This window comes from Lacerta agilis, chromosome 14 (assembly GCF_009819535.1).
Source record: "Lacerta agilis isolate rLacAgi1 chromosome 14, rLacAgi1.pri, whole genome shotgun sequence".
In the NCBI taxonomy this organism is placed as follows: domain Eukaryota; kingdom Metazoa; phylum Chordata; class Lepidosauria; order Squamata; family Lacertidae; genus Lacerta; species Lacerta agilis.
The window spans coordinates 105522-121211 of NC_046325.1; the positions used below are offsets into that span (position 1 = coordinate 105522).

A 15690-nucleotide genomic window follows, 5' to 3' on the forward strand; every position below is an offset into this window, starting at 1 on the left:
CTTTGACCTCTAATTGAGGATGACAAAGTGTCCATTCCTCAGACTTTTTGTGGCTGCTCCGCACACTCATATATTTTTGTTCCTTCACAAGTGAATATGCATCTATGAATCTGTAAGCAACCCTAGAAAGATGCAGAGCATTAGGCTTAGAACAGCTCAAGCCCTGAGAGCAGCAGCTCTTGAACGGAGGAGAGGTGCAGTTTCCCTGCAAAGGCCTGGGACTATCCAAAAGGCCTTTGGTGGATCCTGGAAAGATGCCTGAGTGGGTGCCGGGCGGGTGGAGCACCTTGGGAAGAGCATCCCCCAGAATGCCAACCCCACATGAGTGAGGGCTGCTGGATAAGGGCACCTGAGGAAGCCCCATTGGACTAGGGCAACAGGAGAAAAGCCCTACAACACCTGGATGCGACCACAGGGTGTGCCTGGTCACATCCTGCAACCAGGCAGAGGGAAGCCCACCAGCAGGCCATGAGTGCGAAATCTGCCTCCAGTCAGGTGTCTTGACAGCTCAAGCCAGGAAGAGTCTCTAGGCTCACTATTGCACCCCCAGGATCTCTGCCTCTGATGGTTGCCACTCGGGGACCCCCTGCAACTCCCCGCTCAAATCCTGGAGTTTTTATGCGGCAAATATTCTGGCATTCTGCCCCATCCCCCACCCCGCAGGTGACCCTCAAGGGGGAAGAAGGGGTCCAGGAGCCTGTACGAAGCGGAAGAAGGCATGGACCGCCCGCTATGAATCCACCGCCAATGCGAGATCTCATCCGTTTCCTTTATTGCCGTTGTTTTGACCTTCACGATCATATCAACCGCAGAGGAACGTAATTATTAATACCTGCGTGGATGCAACGTTGAGGCCAAATGCGTCTCTTCATTTAAATGCACCAGAAGAATACAGGAATGAGCCACGGTCGCAAAAAGGGGATGTTGCAGAGACACCCAAGAAACCAGTCCCACCCAGGGCCCCGCTCTCCCCTTGCCTCCGAGGAGTCCCTGGCACCTGCTCAGAGACTCCAGCCCCGAGGCCGAGGGTCCCAGGGGGAAGCAGCATTGTCGTGGGGGGGGGGGGCGCGACAAAGCCAACGAGGAGGAGGGGGAGCGCATCCCCCTCTCCTCCTCCCCCTCCCTTCTCCTCCTTCCTCTTTCTTTCATTCTCTCCCTTCCTCCTTCCTTCTTTCCTGGCTCGCTCCGCCCCGCCGCGCCGCACAGCCCGGCCTGGCCCGGCCTCCCCCCCCCCCACCCCATGCGGCACCGGCGCCTCCCTCCCTCTCTCGCTCTTCCTTCTTGATCTTTGCCCCCCTCCCCCGCGCGCCGCCGGGAATCTGCCCCCCTTTCCTCATCTCTGTCCCGCATCTCTTCCACCTCCCTCGGAGGCGGATCCCCCCGCCCCTCCGAGCGTAACCCCCCCTCCCTCCCTTCTCTCCCCCCTCCCGCCGCCGGGAATCCGCCCCCCTCCCCGTATCTGTGGGGCTCCCTCTCCTCCTCCCCCTCCTCCGAGAGTGAAGCACCCCCCCCCGCGCGCGCACCTGCTATGGAGTCCCAGTGCGACTACTTCATGTATTTCCCGGCCGTGCCCTTCCCGGCGCGGGAGGTGCTGCTGGGCGAGCCAGGGCGCTACCGGGCGCTGCCGCGGCGCAACCACCTTTACCTGGGCGAGACGGTCCGCTTCCTGCTGGTGCTTCGCTGCCGGCCGGGGGGCGCCGGTGGGGAGGGTGGCGGGAGGGCGCCCTGGGGGGAGTTGGCCGGGTCCCTCTCTGCCCTGGCCAGCGTTAGCCCCGGAGCCAGCCTGGGCAGCGAGGCGACGCTGGGCGGAGACCCCGAGCCTTCCCGCGAAGACGACGAGGACGCGGCCCCCGGGAGCCTCTTCCGCGAATGCCGGGCCTTGCTGACCCACGGCCAGGGGACCCCCGGGAGACCCGCCGCAGGAGTAAGGCCCGGAGCGGACGCGGGGGGCGGGGAGGTGAGGCGGAGTATGGATCCGGCCCGCTGACGCTTCTCTCCCGGCCCGCGCAGGTGCCCATGGAAGAGCCCATCGTGTCCACGGACGAGGTCATCTTCCCCTTGACCATCTGCCTGGACAAGCTGCCCCCAACCACCGTCAAGGCCAAGGTGAGACCCGGCGGGTACAGTGGGGCCGGGAGGGGAGGAGGCGCATCTGGGTGGACACCCCACCCCCACCCCACGAAACACACGCGGGTCATTTTTGCGCCCACCAGATCGTGGTGACGGTTTGGAAGCGGGACCAGGAGAAGGCGGAGGTGCGGGAGCGGGGCTACCTCAGCATCCTGCAGGATCGCGCCCCCTCACAGATCTTCCGGGAAGAGCAGGGGGCTTTCAAGGCGCAAGGTGAGCTCAACACCCAGAACCCACTCTGGATTGAGAGGAGCGTGGGGGGGGGGGTCTCCCACAAACACCCCCCTCCGCTCCACCTGCCTTAGGGGCCTGGAGGGGTGTCAGCCTCTGACCTTTGACCCCCCTCCCTGCAGTGAGCACCATGCTGACCGTCCTTCCCCCTCCGGAGCTGAAGTGTCAACCCCTGAATGTGTCGGGGAAACACTTGACGGTACTAAAAGGTGCGTGGATGGGGGGGGGAGCAGTGGGGGAGCCAACATGGGGGCATTTGGGGGAAATGTGGGGAGCAGCTGGCGCAGGGACATGATGGGGGCAGGGAGCCTCTACATCTTCCAGGGACCTGCCAATGGCCATGCTCTGCCCTTTCCCCATGGGTGGTGCCCACCCCATATGTGTAAGCAGGGATGGGGGGAACATCCTCTCCCCCACCAACTGGGGGGTCTCTAAGTGAAGGCTGGGTGCAGAAGAACCTCAGGAGAACTGTGCACCTGCAGGATCAGACCCAAGGTCTGGCGCCCCACCTAGAGCCCAGCCTCGTCTTCTCACACTGGACCAACTAGGAGGCATCTAATATGGGAAAGAGTGAAAGGAGGACCCCATTTTAGGTTCCTCCTCACAAGATCATAAAGATCAGATCAGGCCCAAGGGAGCTCACCTAGGCCAACACCCTGTCCTCACAGTAGCCAAATGCCCCTTGGAACCAGGGAATCCAGACAGACTGCCTCTGAACCCAGAGGTTCCATTGGGGCATTAGAAGAGGCTGCTGGATCAAGCCATTGGCACACAGGTGTCCTGGAAAGTCCAGGTGATCACAGTCTCTCTCTTTATCTCTCCACCACCAACATTCCTGATGTGATGATGGGGGCAGCCAGGCTGATGAGCCAGGGACTCCCTTGGAAGAGTTGAACTCCTGACTAGAAGCCATCAGTAGCCCTCTCCTCCTCCATGAATATGTCCAGTTCTTGTCTAAAGCTATCCAGGTCGGCGCCATCGCTGCCCCCTGTGGGAGGGAGTTTCATAGATTAACAATGTACACCATCCTTTGCAAGAGCACCTGAAGATGTTTCCCAAGGGTTGTCTGTTTGGATCCCAGGACCTTCCCCCCCACCTTTAATCTTTGGCACACCCACCCTCCCCCCCCCCAGTTTTGAACGCAGCTTCGCAGGAGGAGCTCTCTGTGTGGGACGTGCGGATCCTGCCCAATTTCAACACAAGTTACCTTCCTATGATGCCAGATGGGTCCGTCTTGCTGGTTGATGATGTCTGGTAAGGGAAAAGTCCATGGGTGGGCAGTCAGCTGGAGTTGGTGACCCCTCCCCCATTTGCCATTATGGCCTGGAAAGGTCTCCACTTAATTCAGGGACTTTTGAGCTTTGGTCCCCACCCTGCACTCAGCTCTCACCTATGACTCCTAGAAGCTGTCAGCAGGCGATAGCAGCCACACTCTGGGAATGTCTTCAATTGGCCAGCTAAGACAGGTGACGTTGGCCAATGGGTCTCAAATCCCCCAGAGAGTTAGAGGCTTCCCAGAGGCGTAGCGAGCCGCTTTGCCGCCCGGGGCGGAAAACTTGAAGGCACCCCTCCCCGGGGGGGCGGTGTGCCGCTCCCTAGCACGCGTGCCCTGACGTCACGACGTGTGCGCAGCCTCCTGGGTCAACTGTGCATGTGTGGGCGATCGGCCGGCGCCCCTTCTGACCGGCGCCGCACCGGTGCTGTTTGCCCACTGCAGCCTTAAAACGCGGCGTGGCGCAGTGCGGCGCCGGTCGGAAGGGGTGCTGGCCGATCACACCCACCATCTTGGGTGGACATGCACAGTCCACCCAAGATGGCGGGCAGGATTGGCCGGCACCCCTTCTGTGCGGTGCGGCAACCTTTAAGGCTGCAGCGCGTGAACAGCAGCACAGACGCTGTGCTGCTGTTCGCGCATTGCAGCCTTTTAAAAGTTGCCGCGCTGACAGTGTCAATTGCGGGGGTGGGGCCTGCCCCCAGACCGCCCCCCACCCCCTTGCTCCGCCCCTGAGGCTTCCCCTGTGTGTGAAGTCAGGCTTTGGCGGGGGTTCAAGGGTCAAGAAGACGGTTTCTGCTCATGCTGTAAAGCAGGCATGTCCAACAGGTAGATTGTGATCTACCGGTAGATAGATCACTGGACATCTGTGGTAGATCACTGGTAGATCATTGGCTCCCCCCAAAGAAGCTGAACAACTGTGGCTCCCCTAAAAAAAGCTCAACATTTTACCTCCTCCCTGAAAAAAACTCAACAACTTTGACAGTCTCTTGGGAGTTGGCCACTCCTGCTGTAGAGGAAAGTGGGGGGCAGATGGGGCTCATCCATCTGGGAAGGGAGCCCATCTAGGAGAAGGAAAACTCTGGTCCTAAACCTCTGCTGCCTTGTGGGATTTTTTTTGGGGGGGAATGGCTAAGGAGTAAACCCTACACAAATGTGGAGTGGAGTGTACTGGATAGCACCTTGTACGCCTCTTTCCAGCAACTCCTGCAGTTGAGCTGGTGCCAAACCTCTTGCTCTGCTTTCCTTTGGAGCCCATCAGCAAGGCCAAGAAGGGAGTTTTGTCATCTGGGCAGCCCAGGACCTCCAGACACAGCCTTGGGGAGGTCACTTCAGGATTGCAGGGGGTTGGGCTGGATGGCCCTTGGGGATCCCTTGTGACTTGGCAACGCTGGTGTGGGGGCAGTGAAGTGGGAGGGGGCAGTTGGAGGGATGGAGGCAGGAGTCTTGGGAGGTGGGGGCCTCTTTCCTCCCCCGTTTACCCCTCTTTCTCCCCCTTTCTCTCCAGCCACCAGTCGGGGGAGGTGTCCATGGGCTCCTTCTCCCGGGTGCCCTCAGCCACAGCCTCCTGCCCCTGCTCCCTGCGGGCCCTGGAGGAGCAGAACTTCTTATTCCAGCTGCAGGCCCCCGAGCAGCCCCCGCCAGACAGCGCCAAGGAGGTGAGGGCATGCGCCACCCAGTGGAGGGGGGGTCCGGGGGTCTGCCTTGCTGCCAGGATCCTCAAGGCAGACATTGGGGGGGGGGGGCTAGACCAGGGCTTCTTTGTCTCAAATTATGCCTAATTTGAGCAAAGGCAGGCTCATGCCTCTCATTGACTTTGTATACCTCCTGAAGGTACAGATGGAAGAGGCTCATTTATAAATATATTTTGGGAAGGATGCATGTATTTTCTCTATCCCCATTGCTTTATACTTTCTGGGTGACCCGTGATCCTATAAAGTAGTTGTGTTTTATGTTATAAATCAAGCGCTGCCTGGAGTTGCTTCTTTTTGTATTTCTTATCAATTAAAAAATCAGTGTGGTGCAAGAACATTTTTGTTCTGAGCGTCTGACCCAGAGAAAGAAGTTTGAAAGCCATTGGACTAGATGTCCTTTGGGGGTCCCTTCCTTCTGGGATTCTATGAGGGGGGGAAGAGGCGGGATATGCTGCATGGGGTGGGTGGGACCAGCATGCCTGCTAATCATTTTAAGGGGTAAAACCTACCGGTAATTTTTGCAGCGAGGGGTCTTAAATATATTTTTGGGTATGAGGAATCCATATCTGCTATTATTTTTGTGATTGGACAACAGTTAGTTTGGTAAGTCTACGTTTGATTAAGAAGCACATAAACTTCTGAAAGCAACAGGTAATATAAAATATGCAATGCATACTATATAAATAAAAGTAATAATTTTAGTATATAACTGCAAGTACTTGACACTCCTTTTTAATTATCTCTAGGGCATTTTACACATTTTACTTACAAAGCAGAACTAAATTGCTTTAATTTAACCAAAATATCTCTTGAATTCCTAAGTCCTGTCACAACTTTTTAGCACCCCTCATTTTTGGAAGTTGGAAGTTGAAAAATGCGGCATGCCCTCATGATCTTGTTGAGATTCCTGCCTTGCAGGGGGTTGGACTGGATGACCCTTGGGGTCCCTTCCAACTTGACCATCCTATGGCTCTCTGGTTTAATCACAGGGCCTGGAAGTCCCTCTCATCGCCGTGGTCCAGTGGTCAACCCCCAAGCTGCCTTTCACCTCCAGCATCTACACCCACTACAGGTAAGGGACCTTGAAAAGAGGCTCAGACATGATATCAAAGCAGAAAGCCCTGAACTAGATATAAAATTTTAATTGACATAAAGAATGGGGGGGGGGGAATTTGGGCTCCCAGACTTGAAAATGTATTACGAAGAGGCTTGTTTATGTTGGATGAAAGAGTGGGTGGAGTTGAAAAACACAAATGTTCTGGACCTAGAAGGATTCGACCTGATGTATGGATGCCACACTTGCCTGTGCTATGACAAAGGCAAAGTTTGCAAGAGATTTCATAATCGTGTGATAAGGAATAATCTATATAAAGTGGGACTGAGATATAAAGACCTCCTAGAAAGGAATACCCCCTGGTGGATCTCCCCTATCGAAACAGTTGCAGTTAAAAAACTAAAGATGAGTAAGAATTGGGGTACATACAGTGACCTCCTTGAAATCAAAGAGGGCTCTATAGGACTTTAAAAAAAACAGAAGGGACTTCCGGTTTGGTGCCGGTCAATGGCGGACGGGAGTCAGACGGCTCCGTCCTCCGCAAGGCTTTAGGGACCACCGTGCCTGCGCCACGGGTCCCTTAAAACCACGGGAAGAGCGTCCCGTGGACCGTTATCCTTGTGGGTCCCAGACGTGCCGTCCCCGCTCCTGATTGACCCTCGTAAGGGGGAAAATCAGGCGAGCGGAGCCCGGTACGGGACTGAAGAGGTGACTGCCTTCGGAGGATCAAAGCAGCGATCCCGCCAGACTCGAGCACCCGACACTTCCTGCCTAGAAGTTTCAGAAGAAACTCTGTAAGTAACGATTTTGAATCGATTTGGAACTGTGGAGAATAATAACTTACAGAGAAAAGTTAAAAGGAAGCCTGCTCCCTTTGAACTGTTTGCCGGAGCTTGGTAGCGCTAAAAGATCAAAGCCGCGACTAACGGAAAAGTTTTGCGAACTCTGCCAAACTTTTTAAAAGTGGATTAAAAGTTGTTTTAAAGATGTTTTAAGACTTAAATGCAGGAGATATGGCAAAAGAAGACACCGCTCTCCCTCAGGATTAGGATTCCGGGCCGGTAGCGGGCTGCAGTAAATTGTTGCCATTTTTCTCTTTATTACTGTATCAGTGACTGTTTACCAGTGGAGACATTTCAGATACTTTGTGGCCAGCTACAACGCATTATAAAGACTTGGTGGTAACACTGCTAAGGAAATATAGTTACTGGCTTGGGCTACTTAAAAAACCAAACTCTTTTTGACTGTAAAATACTCTGAGACTTTAAAAACTGGAAACTCTGTGCCTAGAAGTTTGACTACCGGACTTGTGTGGGACTCCTGGCTCAGCAGTCTCTTTGTTCTCAGAAGGGAACTGCTGGCCACCTGGTGTTTACTTTTGAGACTGTTGGCTTTCCACTGTGAATGTCTGAAACGGTTACCACAGCAACTGGAGTGACCTTGAGATTACAGTTGCAGAGCTCACAGGATATGCATGAGAGCACTAGATCCAAAACAGCTAGCTCTTCACAAAGAAAAGGCTCTTTTTCCCTATCTTTACAAGAACAGATGGAGAAACTAGCTGCTAGTGTTGCAGAAATAGCAGAAGGACTTAAAAGTGTGACGGAGGGGTTGAAGCAAACGCAGGCCTCAGTCAACACAATCAGTGCATCAGTTAACGCCACAGTTAACTCTGCAATTGAAAAACTTCAAGTCGACTTAAAAGCCGATATTAAAAATTCCACTGATACATTGGAGAGATCGATTGGGCAAATTGAGGAGAATGTAAAAAAGAACAGAGATCAAATAGATAACATAGCACAGGAGGTAACAACCCTGAAAAAGGACTCTGAGCAATTTAAAGTGGTTCAAGAAAAAATAAAAAAAGTGGAACAGAAATTGGACAATATAGACTTGGAGAATTTAGAGAGAATTGGCACACGACAGAGAACTGTGGAAGAGTCTCTTGCCTTTCTTCAACTCCACCAGAGGGAGGGGAACATCCGTCTCAGGGGTCTTCCGGAATTGGAAGGAGAAGACTTGAAAGACTATATTGTGAAGTTATTTTCGTCATATTGGGAATTGGAAGAGGTAAACGTTGCAGCACGCATAGTGAAGGCCTTCAGATTTGGGCCTAGAGGATCCAGAGGGAAGAAAGGTGCCAAAACAGTCAGTGACTGTTTGTTGGTGCTGCATGATAGAAACGACAGGGACTTCTTTCTGGATCTGCATTACAAAAATAACCTGGTGGTACAGTGGAGTAAAGTCATTTTTTATAAGGATATCCCCAGATTCTTTTTAGACAAAAGAATTCCTTACAACGATCTGGTTGCTGAGCTAAGAAGAAACAACATCTCCTTCAGCTGGGAATTTCCGGAAGGTCTTGCTTTTACATTTGATGGAAAAAAGATAAGAATCAAATCCCTGGCTGAAAAGCAAAAATTTTTGGATAAACATCTGGAAGAGCTCAAAGGGTCACCTGATCCAACACTTCTACATAGACGTCCAGGAGTATTCCCACCGCCGGGGACACCAGGACCAAGCGAAAAGGACCCAGAGGAAGGCAAGAAAGCAGAAGCAACCAGAGGAGAGGATTAACAAAGAAAAATGGCGCTTAAGCTAATGACATGGAATGTACGGGGATTGAACCAGAGACCAAAGAGACGCAGAGTATTTTATGGATTGGAAAAGAAGAATCTGGATATTATTTGTTTGCAGGAGACACACATAGTTCGGCGACATAGAAGATTACTACAAAACAAAAAGCTAGGCCAAGAGTTCATATCATCAGACAAGGTCAAAAAGAGAGGCGTGGTAGTATATGTAAAGGAGAAATATAGCCCAAAACAGCTATTTAAAGATGAAGAAGGGAGATACATCGCAATTGAAATTAAAATACAAGGCGAAAAATTTTTGATTCTGGGACTTTACGCACCAAATGATGGAAAGTCAATTTTCTATAGAAAAATACACGACCTGCTGCTGGACTATTTGGATTACAAACTAGTTTGCCTGGGAGATTTTAATGGTGCAGTTTCCACTTTAATGGATAGATCCCAAAGAACTAAACTAACAAATGATGGGAAACTACCTAAGACTTTTTTTGAAATGGTGGACAATTTAAATTTGGAGGATGCTTGGAGGTTAAAAAACCCCACCGACACTGAGGCAACGTATTTCAGTGAATCCCAGCAGTCGTGGTCGAGGATAGATTACATTTGGATATCGAATGAATTGGCACCGAAAATACAAAAAGCAGAAATCGGCCCAAGGACTTATTCGGACCACAATCCTGTACAGGTAACCCTCAAGATGGTTTCCAAGGGTTCCTTCAGATGGAGAATGGATGACGCGTTGATGATAGACACCAAGCTGGTAGAAAGAGCCGTGAAAAAAATGAAGGAGTATTTTCAAATTAATTGGAATTCGGAAGTAGAAAAAAGAACCGCCTGGGATGCAAGTAAAGCGGTAATGAGAGGATTCCTCATAAGTAAAAAAGCTAAAAAGAAAAGACTACAAAATGCGGAAATGGAAAGATTGTTGAAATTAATTAAAGTTAAGGAGAAAGAGTTAAGAGGACATCCCAAATCTTTAAGAATCCAAAAGGAAATTAAATACTTACAATCCCAGTATGCTAAAACTATGAATCAAGACATAGAATGGAAACTAAAAATGTTGAAACAGAGATCATTTGAATCTGCGAATAAATGTGGAAAACTACTAGCTTGGCAACTGAAGAAAAGACAAAAGGCAAATGTCATCGGCAATTTAGCAGTGAATGGAAAAACAGTGGAGAACCCGGAGGAAATCAGAAAGTGTTTCCAAAAATTTTACAAGCAACTGTACAAGGAGGAGAGGATAAAAGAAGAAGAGATAGACCGATTTCTGCAACAACACAGTTTGCAAAAAGTCCCAGAGGACAAACTAATAACACTCAACCACCCAATATCAACCCAAGAGATTGAGGATGCAATTAAAAACATGCAGCTAGGAAAGGCACCAGGACCAGATGGACTAACCGCAAAGTTTTACAAGACTCTTAAAGATTGGCTTTCGCAGCCTTTGAAAGAAGTTTGCAATAAAATACTGGAAGGAGATAGGGCGCCAGAGACGTGGAAAGAAGCCTTTATCACACTGATTCCAAAACCAGACACAGATAGAATGCAAATGAAAAACTATCGTCCAATTTCCCTTTTGAATGTGGATTATAAAATTTTTGCAAATGTTATGGCTACAAGATTAAAAAGAGTGTTGAAAGATTACATACACAAAGATCAAGCGGGTTTCCTTCCAGGAAGACAGATAAGTAATAATACAAGAATTATTGTGGACATTCTAGAAAAACTGGAAAGAAACATAAATACAGAGGCAGCACTACTGTTCATTGATGCGGAGAAAGCCTTCGACAAGGTATCTTGGATGTTCATGAAAAAGAATTTGGAAAAGATGGGAGTTGGAGAAAGATTTCTAAATGGCATCAAAGCCATTTATACAGAACAAAGAGCAAAAATAATAGTAAATGGTGTGATATCGGAGGAAATTGAAGTTGAAAAAGGAACAAGACAAGGGTGCCCTATCTCCCCTTTATTTATCCAGAGAAAAATTACATTATTAAGACCACTACTCCACGTAAGAAGTTTGTTTATCAAGGTATTATTTTTTTTATTTCTCTTAATAATGTAATTTTTCTCTGACTGTATTTTTTCTGGACTCTTGTTGATGCTGAGTATTATCCCTTATATAATATAATTGTTTATATGTATATATTTTGTTTTGCTATTCTTTATAGTTATGAACTGAAGAAGACATACCGAAACAGTGTACTTACTCGGAATGCTGTCTTCGTTACATATTATTTGACGTTATAAAAGTTTGCTGTATATTATTTGACATTACAAGAAACATTTTGCCCTATACATTGGTCTACGTGTTGCCTTTTTTCATATTCTGCTTGAGACTTGCAACACAGGGGAACCTTTTTTTGCATGCAGAAATCTTGAGCTGTGATTCCTGCCCTGCCGGGGGTGGGTGGACTCCATGACTCCATGAGGATGATGGACGCTGCCTTCCCGCTGCTGGCTACCCACCTTACTGCCATGTCTTGACTTCCCTGCTCACCTTCCCAGGGACGAAAGGGTCCTGCACCCCAGGTGGGGTGGGGTGGGGTGGGGCTCTGACCCCTCCTTGCGCCTCCCTGCCCTGACACTCCACACAGCTTCCCTTCCTCCCTTAGGCTGCTAAATGCTTTGAATGTTTGATGCTTTCTTATGTTTTTATATGTTCTGGAAGCCCAGCCAGATGGGCACATTATTATTATTATTATTATTATTATTATTATTATTATTATTATTACCATCATCATTATCATCATCATCATCATCATCATCATCATCAGGCTCCCCAGCATCCGCCTGGCCCGCCCCCGATTTGTCATGACAGCTGAGTGCGAGTCTCCGGTCGCCCTTCACCGCCGCTTCACCGTCACCTACACCCTCATCAATAACCTGCAGGACTTCCTGGCCGTGCGCCTGGTTTGGACTCCGGAGAGTGCGGCTGCTGGTGAGAGCAAGATGGGCTGGGCTGGATGACCTTTGGTGGCCCCCGCCCAGCCCTACCATTCCATAATTCTATGGCAGTCTCTCCTTCCTTGGAGGATCGCCATCTGTCAGGCATTATTTTGTGCATTGTAGAGGGTTGGGCTGGATAACCCTTGGGGTTCCCATCCAACTCTACCAGTCGATGATTCTCACCCTACAATTCTCTATCCCTCCTGTTTTGGGGAGCAGGGAAGGAGGGCAAGGGAGGAGGCTGGCTGAAGGGGCGGGTGAGAGAGGCAGGGCTTATCTGCGTAGATTACCCTTGAGTTTCCATGATTCTATGAGTCATGCCTGGAAATACTTTGTTGGAAGGTCTTTAGTTGGGGAGCCATTTCTTGGATTATTTAGCTTTGGACTAGATGACCATTGGGGATCCCTTCCAACTCTAAGATTCTTTGGCCAGGTAGAGTTGTGGTGGGAGCATGAGGAAGTGGATGACAAAGAGCTCCTTGGCCATGCTCACAGGGAATAGAGCCTCCAAGCTCAGGGGCAGTCTCCTCACAAAACGGGAGCTGGTGGTTCTTACTTGTGGGCTTCTCTGGGACACCTCAGGTGGGCCAAGGCTGCTGCCCTTTCCTTTTCCTGGCACCCCCCAGGCAAGAAGCTGTCCTGCGAGGAACGGCGCGCCATCCAGGATGCCCAGGACGCCATCGTCTGCCACACACCGCTCAACAACTTGGGGTTCTCCCGGAAGGGCAGCGCCCGTACTTTCTGTGTCACCTTCCAGGCACTGCGTGCCGGGTTGTACGAGGTGAGAAACCCCTGTGCACCAGCACATGCTTCCATTGGGGCTCTGGGGCTCCTTTCTGCATAGGGGGGCTGGGCTGCATGACCCAAGGGGGATTCTTGTTACTCGACAATGCTGTGGTTGAACGGGGGCAGATTTGGGAAAGGTAAAAGAAAGACTTTCTCCACACAGCACAGTTAACCCGTGGAACTCCCACCCACAGGAGGCAGGGATGGCCACCAACCAGGATGGCATTAAGAGAGGATCGGACCCTGCATGAAGATGGACTTTCCTTCATCTGTCCCCAATCTTTCCAGTGGCTGGTAGCTGTCACAGCCCTCTCCATGAATCTGCCCAACCCTCTTTTAAAGCCATCCAAGTGGATGGCCAGAACTGCTTCCTGTGGCAGTGAGTTCCAGAGTTCTACTTTTGCAAGGTGGCCCCACTTGCTGGAAACCACAGGAGAGGAGAGAGTGGTGATTGTGTTCAGATTTTGCTTGCAGGAATCTCACAATGGGGATCAGGTTGGCCACTGTGAGAAGACGATGCCCGGTCTTCTCTCATGGGTGCTTGAGCTGAGATTCCTGCTTTGCAGGGGGATGGACTAGAGGACACTCAGGGTCCCTTTCAGCCCTAGAACACTATGGTTCTAACGTTCTGTGACCGGATGGGCCCCCTTTGGCCTGATCCAGCAGGCCCTTCTGATGTCCTTCTGGCAGAGTGGAGGTGGGGTTGTGGGGCTGCAATTGGCAAGTCCAGCTCTGAATAGGACCTTGCTGGTGTCTGCGCTCAGGGTGGTGCTGATGGGCAGCCGAGCCGTTCCTTCTGGGCCTGCTGAATTGCAGGGGGTTGGACTGGATGACCCTCAGAGCTCCCTCCCAGCTCTACAGTCCACTGCTATTTGGAAGCAGCAGCAGTAGCTGCTGCCTTCCTGGGCTCCCTGCTGTTTGACACTGCCCAGCTGTGGAAGGAATGGACCTCTTTCTCTTTCTCTCTCCCTCTCCCTTTCTTTGCTTCCTGGAAGCTCTCCCAGCACATGAAGCTGAAGCTGCAGTTCACCGCCAGCGTCTCGAACCCACCTCCCGAGGCCCGGCCCGTCTCCCGCAAGAGCAGCCCAGGCAGCCCAGCTGTCCGGGAGCTGGTGGAGCGCCACCAGGCCAGTCTGGGCCGCTCGCAGAGCTTCTCCCACCAGCAGCCGGCCAGGGGCCACCTCATGAGGTGGGTGCAGGAGGGGGTGGAGGGGGTTGGGCTAGATGGCCCTGTAGGGTCCCTTCCAATTCTGCAATCCATGATTCTCACTCTTTCAGGGAATAGGAAGGGAGGGTAATGGAAGAGGCTGACTGAAGGGGCAGGACTTACCTGGGATTCTTTCATTGCAGGGGGTTGGGCTAGATGACCCTCGGGACCCCTCCCAACACTACAGTTCTGTGTCCTCTTTGGGGAGCCAGGAGGGAGGGTAATGGAGGAGGCTGACTGAAGGGGGCATCGTCCATGGCCCCCCACCTGCCCCCCACTGAGGCCTCTCTTTCTCTTCCCACCCCCACAGGTCAGGCAGCGTCATGGAGCGCCGAGCAATCACTCCCCCTGTGGGCTCCCCCGTGGGGCGCCCTCTCTACCTGCCCCCCGACAAGGCTGCTCTTTCCCTGGACAAGATTGCCAAGCGGGAGTGCAAGGTGCTGGTGGTGGCCCCCATCACGTGATGTGAGGGGGAGACCACCCCCCTTTCCCTGCCCTCCTCAGAAAGGGAGATGCTGCCTCCTGCCTTGCAAGAGAACAAACCTCCTGCCTCCCCCAAGCCCAAACCTGCAAACACCCCAGTGCTGCCCCCCATGAAATAAAAGCCGCGCATGTGACCCCTCCAGGAAAAATCTCAGCACACCCAATAAATGTGGGGGGACCTTCCACTTCTCCCTGGTGTTCCCTTTCGAGGGCTCAGAGCTGCAGCGCCCACCCCCCATGAGACACCCACCTCACCGTGCCATCTCCTACTCTCCTTCTGGGGCTTTTGGCTGCTCCCCTCCCCAGATTTGCTACTTCAAAATGGGGGCACATACCCCCAACCTCATTGACTTCATCCTCCACGGTGTGTGCAAAGGAGGCCAAGCATCGGAGGGGGGCAGCTCCCCCAATTGCCCCATGCTGAGGATCAGGAATCAGCTGCTGCTGCTGCTAAACCTTGGAGGTTGACGGTACACCCACTGGACAGCTGCATTGCAAAGGGTTGGACTAGATGACCCTCGGGGTCCCTCCCAACGCTACAGGTCTATGGTTCTGTGACAATTCTGTGCTGCCCCCTGCTGGTGGAGGGGTACCTTTGCTGCTGCGGATCTTCTGGATCACACTGGATTGTGCCACCTCTGAGGACTGGGAAGGGGGCAGATTTCCCTTACCCCCACCCCCCTCACCCCATTTCACACTGGCAGCTGCTACATCCACGGGAGGGGGGGTGGGCAGGCCTCCACCCCAGCCCCTCCTGCCATCTCAGGCCAAAGGGCCCCATTCCATTGCACTTTATTTAATTGTTTTGTTATTTATATATATATATATATATTATTTGCCTCCAAAGCATCTGCGACTCCACTGTTGTGTGTTTTGCAAATAAACTGCGCTGGCTGGGGGAAAGCGTCGGTGTGTTTTGGGGGGTGTTGCAGGAGTGGGGGGAGACATTGCTCTAAGGAAGGCCCAATGAAGCTGGGTGCTGGATGATTCAGGACAGATTAGAAAAAGCCCTTCTTCACACCGTAGTTAAACTGCGGAACGCCCTCCTGCAGGAGGCCATGAGGACTACCCACTTGGATGGCTTCAAAAGAGGATGAAACAGATTTAGGCAGGAGGAGAGAGCTAGCGGTGGCTGCTGGTCAGGATGGCTCTGCTCTGCCTCCACAGTTGGAGCAAAGAATGCTTCTGAAGGGCAGTTGCTGGAGACCACTGGACGGGAGAGGAGGGCTCTTGTGCTCAGAACTGGAGGCTGCGAGCTCCAGCCTGCCTGCCCTGCAGCTGCTCCA

General features: G+C 51.8%; 1 protein-coding gene across 1 annotated transcript; it reads left to right on the top strand.

Annotated features, from left to right (window-relative positions):
- Window positions 1-1511: 1511 nt before the first annotated feature.
- Window positions 1512-14605, top strand: MAP11 (microtubule associated protein 11). The gene is made up of 11 exons (XM_033169835.1): window positions 1512-1924; window positions 2011-2106; window positions 2214-2343; window positions 2484-2570; window positions 3495-3615; window positions 5142-5292; window positions 6318-6400; window positions 11757-11920; window positions 12555-12709; window positions 13710-13903; window positions 14232-14605. Exons 1-11 carry the CDS (start codon window positions 1529-1531, stop codon window positions 14383-14385), a joined length of 1731 nt encoding a protein of 576 aa, XP_033025726.1. The 5' UTR covers window positions 1512-1528; the 3' UTR covers window positions 14386-14605.
- Window positions 14606-15690: the final 1085 nt, after the last annotated feature.

Bases quoted from the DNA above. Each gene is read 5' to 3' on its own strand.
- MAP11 (XM_033169835.1), top strand. From the start codon at position 1,529: ATGGAGTCCCAGTGCGACTACTTCATGTATTTCCCGGCCGTGCCCTTC. The intron at 11,921-12,554 runs GTGAGAGCAAGA...GGCACCCCCCAG, and splicing joins TCCGGAGAGTGCGGCTGCTG to GCAAGAAGCTGTCCTGCGAG. The intron at 13,904-14,231 runs GTGGGTGCAGGA...CCACCCCCACAG, and splicing joins GCCAGGGGCCACCTCATGAG to GTCAGGCAGCGTCATGGAGC.